We start from the raw sequence: 15,352 nt of genomic DNA, 5'->3' as shown, positions 1-15,352 counted from the left end.
TGCATTGAACAGCATGCGGTCTCAGGCCACCAAATTCGTCCAGCACCTTCGCCACAAGGTCGGAACGAAGTGCGCCATCACCGAGAGAAGCGAGAAACGTCCGTGCAGCCGTGCTCGGACACATTTACTCCCACCGTGCACAGTGGAGCGCGCCAACGCTTCTTCCCCGCGGTGACACCGGCGGGGAGAAGTGATCGCGCGTGGCGCGGCCGCCGCTCGTGGCCATTAGCCATTAGCGGCAGAGCGTGGCGCAGTCGGCGTGAATCGCGAGCGTCAACATGTCCGGCCGGCCGTCGTCAGCGGCGTTTACAGAGGCGCCTGGAGCGTCTTAGGAGCGCCCTTTGCCGCCGCCGCCTCCGGCGCATAAGACAATGAGAACCAGTTGGCGGTGCTGACCACGGAGCGAGGGCCTGTCAACCCCCTCTCCGTGGCCGCCAGCTCGCAACGCGCGCCGATGAATAGGCGCCGGAAAGCGGCCGCAGCTCTCGGCGGCGCGCTCATGCCCGACACGGGGCCCCGGACCGCAGACACTCGCCCAACATGCTGACGGATGCACGTGCTGCTGCTGCCTGGCCGCTGCTGCTGCTCACGGCGGCCGCCGCGCTCAACACCACGGGCGTCGAGCGAGGAGCCCTGCTGCACGCGGTGAGTCGGCCCGGGACGCGCCTCGCATCCGAAACCACCGCGTATGAGCTTCGTGGGGCACGCGGCGTGGATGCCGGACGAGCACCTGGCATCCACGCCATGCACGTCATCCCGCACTGCTTGTGCTGCGTTTCCTCGCGCTGTAATTCGCCAGCGCCTAGCCTTTGCTCAACGGTCATTATTATATCTGACATGCACAGCGTTCATTTTCTTTCCATGCACGATTCCAAGTGCAAGCGCTAATTGGAAGCCATTCCCCCCTTTACTGCGGAAAGGACGTTTATGACGGCGTGCCATTGCGCTTACATTCCGGGGCTCATTATTGCGACGACGTTCGGTCTTGGCTCCTGACCGGCAATTCGTTCTTTTAAAAAAAGCAGAACTTTATGGATTCACAAATGGCAATGAATGAACGGGAATTTCTGCTTGAAGCTCGAACAATTATCGAACGCTTCGTGCTTAAATGTTATTCATGTAGTGACGCCAGCGTCATAACAACTCTGCAAATGGCCTCTCGGTAGGTAGATATAATATATGCTGTTGAGGAAAGAAGGCGATTCCTTAGAGAACTTCTTATACCGGAGTAAGTGTCGAATATGTAACAAAAAAGGATGATGGCTTATTATTGCCCTCTGTTCATGTACGTCCCTTTCTAAATATGTTTCATGGCATTGTATGCATTTTCTGTGGATATCCACAACCTCGCCATAAACATTGCCGCCGTGGGTCATTTATAGATGCAATGTTCCTCGCTAATTGATACGTTTAAGAAAAACTCCCACAACGCGGATTTTTTTTTCATGAGACCTCCTTGGACTGCGCAGAATATTGTTACCTTAACGATCCGTTAAAAGTGGAATAAAAAATTAGTCTTTACTTCTCTATTTTATTTTCCTTATTTTTGTTGCCAGTAATTCACATAAGTGTTTATTATGCTCAAATGATACGATCAAAGACAGGTGCGATCAATCTACTGCAATATAAAACCGCGCCACCATCCGCAAGCGCACTTAGCGTCACAACGTAAACGACGCACATTTGCTGTAAACAGGCGAGGCTCTCAAATGTTCCCCCTTCCTTTACGAGCATTTTATTTTAGCCGTGTGCTCGGCATAAATTTTGTTCCAGGTTCTTGAAATGTGACGACAGATCCCATTGTATGCGTCGTACCTTTTTTCGTCTTTGTTCCGACGACATCTTTCACCTAATTACGGGGTGAGTCCAAGCGAACGAGTTGGAAATATAGGGCTCCTCGGGTGGACGACACGTAGTTTCAACATAAATATTTCGCAACGCCTGTGGTTTATCTCAGGTCGTTACATTTAATGCGTAGGTATTCTTAGGTGACTCCCGCCAGAAATATATGTCCATGTGTCTGTCCGTAACAGTGACAAGATCCGCTCCATACTTATAAACGGCCAGTATGAGGTATTTAATAAAAGGCCTTAGAGCTTTTTATTATTATGAGACTTATTATTTAATAAAAAAACTCCATAATAAAAAGACATAGAGCTTCCAGGGCCTATACTGCAGAAGAAGCGACAGCTGGGCTAGTTGGTATTGGACTTGGAACATCTTGCTGGCAGCCGCTAACGCACTTACACACGGACACTGAGAAAGTCTCTTTTCTTAGTGTCCGTGTGTAAGTGCGCTACCATCAAGATATTCCAAAAGCTTAGGGCCTCCAAGGCAGACATAAGTAAACGTGTATGTGCGTAAATGGACCCCTGAAAAGAATGCCTCCCCACTGTCTGACAATTCCCATTCAGAAGATCCTACAATTTTGTTTTTCTTAACAAGTACAGCTTTCCGGTGCGTATTGATAGACGAGAATGCTATTTTGGAAGAAATTCTTTTGAAATTCGCACCCTCACGGTCTAAGAAATAGCCGCAGGCCGGCTACACCGCAGAATTCGGAACAACGAGTCTGCGCAACTAAATGTACGAAATTTGTTCAATGACGAGGCCCATGGCATGCGATTTGGGTACGTCTTGCGCTGTCGTCCCTGCACAGATTCTTTTTTTTTTTTACTAAAATAGCATGCCATGGACCTCGTCATTCGACAACTTCGCGCATTTGGTCACGCTGACTCACTGTTCTGAAGCGTTGTGGTGTAGCCCACCTGCGGCTTCTTCTTTGAGTACAGTTGTCGATTCGGCATAAGCAAAAAAAAAAAAAAAAAAAAAAAAGAAACAAACAAAAAAAAAACAAGAAGTGAGGCCACGCAAGGAGTTGGAAATGTATTGCCAGTGGCCAGATCAGCGGTGAAGTTCTTGATACTTCCTTCCAGATGGGCCTCAATGGCTAAGCCGAAATTATGCGATTTTATTTGCACGTCATCGCCAAAACAGTTTTATTTATTCTTGTCCAAGGTTCACTGCGTGATATACTTTGCACAGCATAATGCAATATGTTTCAATCAGACGTTTATTCAAGTTTTCTTTTTATACAAACTTAGTAGGTAAGAAAAAAAAAGAGGTGCTATAGCACCACTTGGCTGGCTTCACCACACGAAAAAGTGGCTAACAAACGAAAAAAGCGCTCATTCCGTTAAGAAGAAAAAAGCGTAGTTTTCAATTAAATAATTAACTGCTTGAAGACCAACTGACCTCTAAGATCCGGCTGTTTAAACCAGCCAACACAAGATGCCAGCACATTATTTTACGGAATTTTCTTAAGGTAACCAACTTGAGGTAATCATCGCTCAAAGAAAGCTTCATGTCTAATAACGCATTGATGCCTCATTCCGGAGCAATACCAGGTGTCTGGTGCATTGAAACGTGTCCTGAAGACAGTAAGTATGAAGAGCGTAGCAAATGACGAGGCACTGCATACGGTTTGGCTCATAAATGCAGTGTGCGCTGTGACATTGTGCAATAAAAAATGTTTGCATTCCTCAGCGCCACCTCACAAGGCACATTTTAATTGTTAAACGCCGTAATGATCGCGCTATTGAGCCGAATCGCAGATTCGTCGAGTTTGATACGCTCATTGCAGTTAGTGGTCGTCTGGAGATACTGAAATAAAATGTCTTACACGGGGCGCAAAATTCCGTGGCTTCTCTTCACCACAGTGTACGTATATCTGAGTGGACAGTCGCTGCACTGAAGCGAACAAATGTGACCATTTGACGAATAGCGAGGCGCAACGTGTAATTTAACTTAAACACGAGATCCGCCCTGTGACACCGTCCAATGGCAAATTTATATTTTCATTGCGCTATATGTCAAAGCCGAGACCACAATTTTCGAGTTAAATCGTGTGTTCGCTGTCGCCACTGGCCCACTTCGCAGTCGTGATCTAAGTGACTGGTCGTTAGGGGGCATTGGGGAAAAAGCCGTACATCTTTGATAGCGGTTAATAGAGACTTATCAGTCCTTATCGTTATTCAAGCCAGCGAATTTGGCGCGCTTAAGTTTTATGCAGCGCGAAGAGCCATGACCCGATATACGAGTACCGTGTGTCGATTTTTTTTTTGAACTGCTGGTGTCAAAATTAATGAACAAAACTGCATCGATACTTATCTTAATGTCCATACTACTTTTTTTTTTCATTCGCAAGTTAAGTGCGGCAATGGACTAGTAAATTGCAGCACACTTAGCATGACGCGTTTGCTGGCACGGGAAATCGGCTATTCATTTCGTCGACTGAAGCCTCGTTCTCAGAACATTCGTAATACCTTTGTGGCGAGCTTCCAGACTTACAAAATACTTGCAATAAAATGGTCGGCCAATGACCCACGAATCCGCATAGAAGTCTAATTTAAATCAAACAAATCAAAAACGCTTTTTCTTCCTCCATGGCGTAGAAGCAACACAATAAAACGCTGTATGGGTCTGCTTCGCCACAATACACCCGAATCGTTGAGTCCAAGAGAGCAAATTTGACGAATAACTAGGCCAGATATAAAATTCGGCTGCGCTGCTGAGCACGAGGTCGCGGGCTCGATTCCCGGCCGCGGAGGCCGCTTTTCTGATGGAGGCGAAAAGCAAAAACGCCGGTGTGTACGAGATTTCGGCGCACGTTAAATATCCCCAGGTGGTCGAAATTAATCCGGAACCCTCCACTACGGCGCGCCTCATCGCCTGCGTTGCGTCGGCCCGTTAAACCCTACAATCAATCTATAAAATTCGGCTCAAAAACTTCCCTGTGCTGTCTCGCCACGCAGTGCAAAAAAATGTCATGTTCGCATTGCGTATAACGTCTCAGTACAAACCACATTTTTCGGGTCAAACCGTACACTGGTACTCGTCCTTGTCCTACTATTGATGGATTGATTGTAAGGTTTAACGCGCCGACGCAACGCAGGCGATGAGGCTCGCCGTAGTGGAGGGCTCCGGATTAATTTTGACCACCTGGGGATCTTTAACGCGCGCCGAAATCTCGTACACACGGATGTTTTTGCTTTTCGCCTCCATCAGAAAAGCGGCCGCCGCGGCCTGGAATCGAACCCGTGACCTCGTGCTCAGCAGCGCAACGTCTTAGCCACTGAGCCACCGCGGCGGTTTTGGCCTACTATTGGTCACTCATATGAACTGTAGTAAAGCAGACCAACGGACATTTTCAAAAGGATCCTGTCGCACTGATGATAAACGCTTTCAATCGTTCCTTTGCGCCTGATAGCACTTCAAAAGCTATGGTTATCGCCAGCACGGAGTGGCACTGCGTGATTTTCTCGCTGCGGCAGATACGTTTCCAGTCTGTGCTTGGTTTTGTAGCGATTTTCTTTTAAGTGAATTTCGAATGCGTTTATTGCTGAAAGGAAGCCGGCGAATAAGGGCTGTTGTAACGTCACTCAAGCATGCGAGCAATGCCCAGACCCTGAAGACAAGCGAAAGAGAGGGAAAAAATCTTTTCAGGGAGCTTGTAAGTTATCTGGTGCACGAAGAGCAGTAATATTGGCTACGGTAATTCGGGGTCACCTAATCTAAGTATTAGTGGTGGATGCGTTTATTGGCCACGTTCTAAAAATCCTTGCGCCCAATCAGACAGAAGTCCAAAAGAAACGTCAGTCAGGATGGTCAAAACAGATTATTAGAAGAAATCGATAGCCACATGAGCAGTCATATCAAGAAATCAACGATCAGGAATGCACGAGCAGCTGTTAAAACACAGAAAATAATCGAAAGTTTTGTGAACACTCACTGTTGCACATGCGTCTCCAAATCCCGACGTACGGAGGCCGTGTGACCAACTAAAGCCTGGAAATATTGCAAAAAAAAAGGCAAAAAAAATGACTTCATGTTCTTCTCATGACTGGCGTTATTGCAACTAGTATGTCGGTTCTTGGAGGAGTATTTTACTCTGGCTTGTCCCGTATGACTGATTCTAAGAAAATGAGATGCTGCCCATACATACATAACTGCGTACGTACATACGTCATAATGCGCGAGTTCGATTCCCGGCCATGGCGGCCGCTTTTCTGATGGAGGCGAAAAGCAAAAACGCCCATGTGTACGAGATTTCGGCGCACGTTAAAGATCTCCAGGTGGTCGAAATCAATCCGGAGCCCTCCACTATGGTGCGCATCATCCCCTGCGTTGCGTCGGCGCGTTAAACCCTACAATCAATCAACGTACGTCACAATGCATCGTCACAGCCATCGTCATGACTTCCGTGCTCACTAATTGGGGATGACATGATCCTTATTAACGAGGGTGTGCGGAATGATCGGTGACATCGATTGGGTTCCGCGCGCTCCTCGTCAGAATCAGCGATGCTTCATCCAGCTTCTCAGGAATGTGTACGTAAGCCCGATTCAGCTCTCTACCAGAGTCAGTGACGATGAATATGGACAGTATAAAGTATAGTTGCAAGCAATTGTTCCTCCTGGGCAGCGGGATGGTGTCGTGTCACGTCCTTATCACTCGTGTGAGGAGGGTACTACAAGAAGGCTTGTGTGCGCTTGCGCGTTTGTGAATACGCCTGTCGTCACATTTTGTATTCTTACATATTGTTACTCTGGTTGCATATTTCAACTCGGTCATTGGAGCGGGCGCGGAATGTCGCATTGCAGGAATAGTTCAAAGTAAAAGTTGGTGAGCTATGGGGCATTGGGAAAATCGGAATATGGAGTATCTTGCTCTTGCGCAAAACTCCGTTTGGAGACACGCAAAGACAACTCCGATGATCGTTGGCCAGCTAAACTTCAGCGACCTTAAATAAACAATGCGATCTTGTGATTTTCGCTCTGCCTCTCTCTCGTTTCTGAAATGCCCGCTTTTGGACAGTTTTTTTTATATTGTTCGTTTCGCATTTATCTTCTGTGCAACTATCAACTAAAGCAGCAATTCTGTAGCCAACCTCAGCATCCGATAAACAGGATGAAAGAAACTTTAGCGTGGTCAACTACAAAAAAAAATTACACCATTTTCCCGCCAGGGGAACCATGGGGTAGATGCGACGCATCGGGGTTGCCGTTGCGTTTCCGTTATGTTAGCGATGTCAGCGTGTGGATTGCTGTTGTTGTGTATCCTATTTACGCAGCATGTTCACCCCCGATGCGTCGCATCAACCCCGTGGTCCCCCTCGCGGGAAGATGGTGTAAATTTTTTAACCGAGCGCAAGCTGCGCGCTAACGCACAGCTGGCACGGCGCGGGAGCGAGCGCAGCCGAACGCAAGCTGCGCGCTGACCGCGGTGACGCACAGATGGCGCTGCGGTGAGAGCGGCGGAGCGCGCAGCTGCCGCGGCGAGGAGAATGGGGGAGGGATGCGGACTACGCCGCGACAACGACGCGGGACAAGGCGAGTTAAAGAGATGCGTTGCATCTAAAATACCTATTTTAAATTTATGAAACCGGATCCTCGTTTTATAAATTTAACGGTCATAAATCTAGACACGGGTGTTGTAAAACGTGTCTGAGCAAATATGTTCAACAGTTAAACGCACAATTTCAAAATGTAGCATTCAGCTGAAGTTAGAAAAGCTTTATTTAACAAGTTCTGCCTGCTTTGTAGCGCTATTTCAAACCCCAAGCAAACTTTATTGTTTCATTCGACTTATTTTTGAGAGCGAAAAGGGTATGCCGGCCACCTTGGCAGGTTTCAGCTTGGTTGGGGGTTTTAAGAAATGAACATTGGCATTGTGGCGCAAGAGATGAGACAAGCAGTTAAATGCAAACCAAAACAATCGCCTCGACACCGCCCCAGTCAATGGGAGGCGGTAAGAATCGTTGTAAACCGCATTTGTCGTGCGTTGAGTACACGAGAATCGGTTTGGTCTGGCGCACAGAAGTGGAAATGCCCGTACGACAATTCCGTGAATTTGCCACCTCGGCTTTTGAAACATCTCATCGTAGGAGCTATGGCAAATTAGGTACGAATTTTTCTCTTAGCGATTAAAGTAATCTTCGTTTGCTACGTAACCGAGCGCACAGAGACAATTTATTTGACGCCCATTTTCCGTCCCTTCCTGTTAGAAACTTGTAACCACGGCGCTGGAAATGGGTTGAATTAAATTCTAGGTTAATTCTAGGTTCCGTAATTCTTATTGATCCTCTGCTTCATATCTTTATATACGTGAAAATGTCGATTTGTTCGAATTTGTGTCGTGCCAGCTGGTCCTGGTACTAATTATTGTCGCCATTGTCTAGCTAGAAAAATTCTACAGACATCTGATGTATCATTAATGTTTCGTAGGCTTTCCCTCTTACATATTAGTAATTTATAACGCGCTCAAGTCCAGACGCTTTTAGAAATGAAGTGTTTATACCAATATACAAAGAAAGAAAGTACCATGAAAGAGTCACGGAGAGAGAAAATCATCAAGGCTGTACTGTGTTCTCCAGTGACCCAAGGAAGATAATTTCTTCAGAAAATGGTTCGATTCTATGAAAGTTCTTGTGATAGGCAACTGCAAAATATATTACACGGTCCACCATTTCGGGACATCTCACTACTTTCCTGATAAACTGTTCGAAAGTTCTTCGCTGTCTTCAGTTTTCTCTCCCAATCAGGAGTGAATATAAAGCGCGGTTTTGTTTTCAATGTGCAGTTCATGATATGGTCCTATCAGGTTCCACAGAGTCGGAAGCCATCGGAGGGACTTCGATGTGCAGCAAGTTTTGACAACTAATTACTCAAAACCCGTAGCAATTTCTGCGAAGTTCCCCACCTATGTTAATACAGAGATATAAAGCTTTATCACCTTTATAAAATGTTTCTTGCGGGCTCCTGAGAATGACACAGCCAATGTCAAAAATGAAGCTAAGCATACGAGTTTGATGTTGGTGTAATAAACAAGGTGAAAAATTATTTCTGCTCACGTACGGGTTTATTTCGAAACGTTGAATGGTAGTCAGAGAAACAATATTAAGATGCTATCTTTTATGAAGACGTTCGTACTTAAACGACCTTCTCGACCGGCCGCCGTGATCGCCCAGAAGGGGGCAGGGAAGTGTGCGTCGGAGAAGGGTTCGATTTCGGAGTGACAGGAGGCTCGCCAGGCCAGATCCTAACGTAAGCCAGAAGTGAACGCAAATTCAGCTTCCCAGCGTCATCGAACGAAAAATGGTTCGGTGGAGGGTTAAGATGGAATGTATCTATTAACCGAAATTGACGTTATACCCGCGGCATGTCATACCTTGAACAAAGGAAACCAGAGGTTTTATTGTCGATGAGTTTTAAGGGAGGTGGTTAATTTTTGTTGTTCCAGTTACTAATGTTGCGTAAGTAATTTTTAAATAATAGCTCTATTTAATTAGTAAGTAGTTTCGTTTTCATTATTTATTTATTTCGTTTCCTTAGTATTTTGATTTTAGTATTTATTTTTTTTTGCCATAGTTATTTGTTTCACCTTTTTTTACATAATCCGAGCTCTGCGGAGGATATGCTAAGCAAGTTTGAACAAAGGGGCCCTGAGGAACATAAAGGGGAAAGCCCGCATTTTTGTACAATCCCTCTAAACGGTACGTGCCACTGTTCTGCGGAACGAGACAACAAAAGGTTAAAAATGAATGTGGCCCTTCTCGGTGGCTAATTTGTTGTCATTTGGGGCATTGGGGCTTGCTTGGTTCAACGGGGATATTTGTAGCGCTCTTCGCTCTTTTATTGCTGAATAAGGCAACTTACCTTGTTAGTCAATCGCATCAAGCAAAATTCCCTTTATTTTTCTGAACGTCACAATAAGTGTTCGTTACATCAATATTGAGTTTTTGTTTTTGTTTTTTAGGTTCTCAAATTGTTACCGTCAGTTTCCCCACTATTATCTCACTTCTAAGTTCCCTTCATTTTTAATTCGTAAGCTTCTTCAACAATGAGACCACAATCAGACTTGGCCAATCTCCCAGAGTGGGTACGCGCCATTGATGTTACGGCTCTAACCAACCAACCTTTTCATAAGCCACTTCAACGGAAACACCAACAATGTGCCAGGCTCCTCTTCATGCCGCCGTCAACACGCCCGGATCCCCCCCCCCCCCCCCCCCCTGCACACAGACCTTATTCGTTAGACCAAGGTACGCTAGTTCTTTTAAGTATTACTTTGAAACTTCACCTCGCGTCCTGAGTTCCTCAGCTTGTGCTGTTCTGAAACATCGAGAGGGCGTTCATTTGATTGTTTAACGGCTTCAGTAGGGTTCGGAGCTTTACTAATTATAGATGTTACTGCATTTCCGCAGTGAGACGCATCGGACGTTCCTTTCGAAATTGACCTGAGTAAGGCCATTAAGCCCTGATACTTCCGTTCGATTGAATTCAGCTTTTGGGCCCCATGTATGCATGGGCTTGACAACGCCGTGACAAAACACACTTTCCCTTAATTATGATTCCTTGAGGGCGTGTTTGGTCATAAGTGAGACAACTTAGTATAGATAAAAATGAGCTCCGCTAGCCGACTGAACACATTTTCGGCGATCTTTCATTCGTTCTTTTTTACTAGACCTTTCAAGGACGTACCTTTTCCCTCTGTAGAAGTATAGCCGACCCTGTTCGCAGCATTCGCAGCCACAACATTTTGCTTTCGCTTTGTCTCGAAGTAAGCGCTTATCGTGTGTCGAGCAAACGTGCCTGGCATAGAACATCGCACTTAGTGGCCGCGAGTGGTTGAGCGCGGGTAAAATAATCAGCACGGACGCTCGGAGGCCAGGAAAAACGCTCCTGTCGGAAAAACGTTCCAGCAGTGCTGGAAGGGCCGGGCTATGCGCGAAAACTGAGCCGCTGAGCCGCGGTGCACGATCGGCGGCGTCCGCGCTGGCCGCGCGCCGTTCCACACGTCGGCGCAGGCCGACCTTGGGCCACTGAGACCCACCGTGTGCGTGTTCGGTTTGATTTCGCAAAGCCGCGCGTTCTGTTGGCGGCACTTTCTTCGCCAGCTTTTTCTCCAAGCGTGGAGGAAAAGCGAGGCGCGGAGGGCGCTACTTGGGGTGCAGCCGTGGGCATCGAGACGTCGTCTGCTGTCCAGTCATGGGTCATTCTTTCTTGCACGCTCTTGCAGGCCGCCGGAGACCTTGACAGGTACAAGACAGGTGAGCGGCAATCCTCTGACTCCTCTTTTCATGGGACTGCTCTCGCGTGGACTAGGCATCCGCGTATGAATGGTCGGAGGAACGCGCGTTTCTGGCGTGGCCGAAACGGAACTGCAAACAGGTATGAAAAGAAGGCACCCGAGGCAATCGCAGCATTCGTTTGCAAGCCAACGCATTACGAGTCAGTATTACGCGGGCCTTGTTATTACACAAATTTTACAATTCAGCATTTGCTTACGGCAGTCATATTCTTGCGTAAGCGCAACGGAAAGCTTTGAAAGTAAATAAACAAAACAAGCGCTGCCTACAGCACAGATTACAGGGAGAAAATGCAAACGAGACAAAAACTGAGTGAGGCTGTGACGATGGCCCTCCACACCATTCGACCTTACTCTATATGAAAAAGAGGTTGCCGTAATTATCTTCCAGTAAGCACAAATTACGCCCTACGTGCGTGTAAAGAACAGTGGCGCACACAACTCTAAATTTTAAACTTTCTTCATGCAGTGGGGTGTACTTATCTCAACCCGCTTGAAAGTGGGACAGAAATTCCCGCCTTTACGGTAAAATGTTCCCCAGTTCCAACGAAAACGGCGTCATTAGTAAGAAGAAGAAAAGAACGACTCGATGTGCCACACGCTAGCGCAGCTACTAAAATCATAGGACAGTGTTACTTCCAGTTTCATTTCAAGTTTATAAATGTAACTGCCAGACGGCAAATGTAACTAACTGTCTGATGTCAGTTTATCGATGTAACTTACAATTAGTCACATGACGCATAATCAGCGCATGCGCGTTATGTAATTAAGCAAAGCGCCACATTCAGCTATCAGTATTGGACTGACTATTAAAATTGTTATAATCTTTCGATTTCCATGCAGCATGAATCTTAATAGTTATTTGTCCTTAGTGTAAATGGTGCCGTTTGCGTGTCTCCGAAGAAAATGAAACATTCACGGAGGGAAAAGTTTACACATTGTGCTTATGAACTGGATCGACTGTCGAGGTGCAGTTCAACGTCACTGAGCACGTAAAAGAGCGCGCTTCCAAGATGCAAACGCCCTTCAACACGCCCTTGGGTCTGCTTCACTGCAGCTTAGCGGGATGAGGGGTGAGGTAGCAGAATCACGAGGTCCAGCATACGATTTTACTCAACGAATGTGGCCTACACCGTGGCATTACACAATGAAAGCACGGAATTTTGCGCCAAGTAATCTGCAGAATCGGCTGGGCAACGTTATTCAACTAATTTGATCCCTTGGCCGCGGTGCTTGGTCATTTAGAAATCTTCTGGTGAAACAGGTCTGCGGAAATATTTTGAAGTGCACTCGAGGAGCAGTGGCACGGGATCTTACAACACGCTATGCGTTCATTTCTTCATGGTAGCTAGCATTAGCGACTTTTGCACGTGGTTCTTACATCGTTCCCATTAAACCTCCATTTTGCGGCCACCAAAATTGCCGCTTAATGGGATAACATATCCACGAGCGCAGCGTCGTGTCTTTGTAGAATGACTTCAATTGGAGCAGATCAAGTAAGCACCGCAATAAGGAGCGCCGAGCAAACAAGTTAATGTCCGGAAGCTTTCGTGGCGTAGAAATGGGGATGAGAAATTCGGAGAAAGATGTTCAAAATATTTTATCAAAGGAGGGGAGGACGCGCAATTGGGGAGGAGGCCATAGATGGCCTGGAAAACAGAAATCTCCCTCCTCCCCTCTCCCGTTACTCTGACACTCCTGGACTCACCAGGTGCCGCTATAGACACGCTCATATTAGTAATGACTCGTCAAAGGGTACCGTACCCAATACGCATTGAAGGCTGGACAAGCTCAGTGAGCCTCACACCATGCACGCCGCGAGTGAGAGAGATGCCACGCAGCGGGTTCGTGCGACGCAACGCTGGACGGCGCCGAGGGCTGGATCCTGAGTCCGAACTACCCCAGCGACTACGCCAACTTCGGCACGTGCACCTTCACTGTACGCAAGTTGGCCAGCGACGTGTGCACGCTACGGCTGACGCTGGACGACTTTGATCTGGAGGACAGCACTGACTGCTTCAACGACTACCTGCTGCTCCCCGACGGACAGAAGCTGTGCGGGGCCCTGCCGCCTGACACCTCCAGTGAGTTTTCGCGCATGCGCTTTTTGCTGCAGGTACATATTATAGTGTAGCCCTATCGCTTGAAACGCCTCCTACAGAAAACGATTCAGTAACTAAGCTGGCGCGAACGGGGAACTCGAAGCGTGGAATTTTGGCAGGACTTAAAACTGAACTGAATGCAAGCTTCGTTTCTGTTTTCTAAGAAATTCGGCTTTTCGCATTCCCTACCATTTATTTACTTAATACGAAAAATAACGCGGGAATTTCAGAGGCACAATCATCTATAACACAATTGATCATCCTTTACCCTAGAGCTTTAGGTGAGCTTCCTTCCAATACTACCCTTTATGCAGTGAAGACAGCTTTGCCAGCCTCCCTTTATCTTAGCGTTGGGCTTCCTTTGCTAGCCTCCCTTTATCTGCAGCGTTGGGCTTCCTCCGTCCAACGTTTCATTGCAATGCACCAAAAAGTACCTGTACGTTTTGCTCGTCTCGCAGAGAGGTTGTCTTACGATTATTTAGCGAAGTCCTTGGTCAGTCCGTCGGAGACAGAATAGAATTCCAGCAAAGCAAGCCCACGAAACCTCACGTGCAGTCGCGAGATCGGCTATATGTCTCAGTTAGTTTTTGAAGCTGAAACAAAAAAATGGTTGTTCACCGTGTATCTGTAAATGCCATGGCCTTGTTTGTCATGTGAACGATGGCAAATTCGGTCAAACAGGCCACCTTAAGTACGCTGCAAGGTCATTGACCCAAGAAGTGTCCGTTATCGGCAGAAGTGCTGAGGCAAGCATTTTCCAGCAGACAACATAGCACCGAAAAGCGACGTCATGACCTAAAGTGACGTCATCCATCATAAGCGCCTTGCAACTAAGCCAACGTTACAGTGAAATGTAAGGCCAACTTTGTCCGCTAAGATAAATAATAACGTAGCCTACATGTCCGTGCATTCGGAGCCGACATGGCCGTGCTCATCGCGTGACCCCATGGTATATAACACAGATAAAGTAGTCACACCGCAACTATCACTAAGACGCTGCAAAGACAGTGCAAAAACAATGGTTTTAAAAATCTAGGAAAATGCCGTTAATGCCGTTTGTGAAAAGTACAGCGAGAGCCAAGTACCGCCATCTATAGCTACCCCGCGTTTCTCAACCTCGATGACTTTCCGGGGGGCGGAATTCTCAGTTCTGTGCATTTCATGTCCGCTTCAATGTGTCCATTTCGAGCGAGCCCTGATTGAGTGAAAGCAGACGACCCGAACAGAGGCCTCGCAAGTGCAACCACGTCATGGCTAAAGTGGACGCGAAATGGGCATCTTCAAAACGGACACAACTCAGGATAGTTACATTTCGTTTTTGCTCGTGTTGATGAGGATCACCGACGACTCAGTCAATTCAGTGCTCAGTCGTTTCAGCTCCTAAGGCCATTTTCCAGCCGACATATGCCAGTAACTCTGCCCTTAATACAAAAAGTCGATTAATGCACCTGCCACATCTCGTGGAAGTTATTTGTTGACCGTGCTCTAGTCTCATTTAGCGCCGTGCATCACTATGGGCACGCTTGCACGAACCTTTGTCGACCTACCCACATATAACGTGTTTGATTAAATAAAATATTACTCGGCAAACTGCGTTCAAAATAAACGACCGACGAAGAAAGATTCAGCAGCACAGCATCATTCGAACCTTTCTTCGTCTATCATCTTCCTCATGGCAAGCTATGAAGAAAAACACAATTATTGCGGTGGCCCTGTACGTTCCAGAGTCTTGCGCTTTTATTAATAACATTTGGAACACACCGGTCTTCACTGTTCTGTCCATTAAATTACCTTAAAGGGGCCATGCAGACAAAAAAGCTTGTCTTATTCGAAAGATTTCGTGTTTTATAGTGCCCCCAGCGCTTGTCAGGCTGCAAATGATGCCGTATTCACTGAGAAATTAATCAATCTCAGTTAAAATTTTGATTCTCCCGCCAAATCGTGTGTTTTCGGGACGTCAGCAAAGAAGTCATAAGTGCGCGTATTCAAACGAATTCCCACTACGTCATTCGGCTCTGCAGCCTAGCTAACCGTCAGTCGCCCCAGATGGCGCTACTATACTCACCCGCGGACCGTTGTCCGTCGTTGCTTTGTTTTTGACC

The 15,352-nt window shown here is 46.8% G+C and overlaps 1 protein-coding gene across 2 annotated transcripts in view; it reads left to right on the top strand.

The window, feature by feature from the left end:
* The first annotated feature begins 303 nt into the window (after positions 1–303).
* The window catches only part of LOC144154957 (tolloid-like protein 1), a 68,332-nt gene continuing 53,283 nt past the window's right edge, over positions 304–15,352 (top strand). Inside the window, exons 1-3 of one of the 2 annotated variants that reach the window (XM_077686113.1) lie at positions 304–645; positions 11,080–11,110; positions 12,990–13,232. In XM_077686113.1, the coding sequence (XP_077542239.1) occupies positions 541–645; positions 11,080–11,110; positions 12,990–13,232 (379 nt within the window). In that variant the 5' untranslated portion in view covers positions 304–540. The remainder of the gene's footprint in view (positions 646–11,079; positions 11,111–12,989; positions 13,233–15,352) is intronic. The other variant, XM_077686114.1, reaches the window with a different exon arrangement.

Source organism: Haemaphysalis longicornis, unplaced genomic scaffold (genome assembly GCF_048455015.1).
Source record: "Haemaphysalis longicornis isolate Haplotype H1 unplaced genomic scaffold, Haemaphysalis longicornis Haplotype H1 scaffold_1, whole genome shotgun sequence".
NCBI classification, from domain to species: Eukaryota; Metazoa; Arthropoda; class Arachnida; order Ixodida; family Ixodidae; genus Haemaphysalis; species Haemaphysalis longicornis.
Note: the sequence above shows the minus strand (reverse complement) of the source record. Positions and strands in the feature narration are given on the sequence as shown.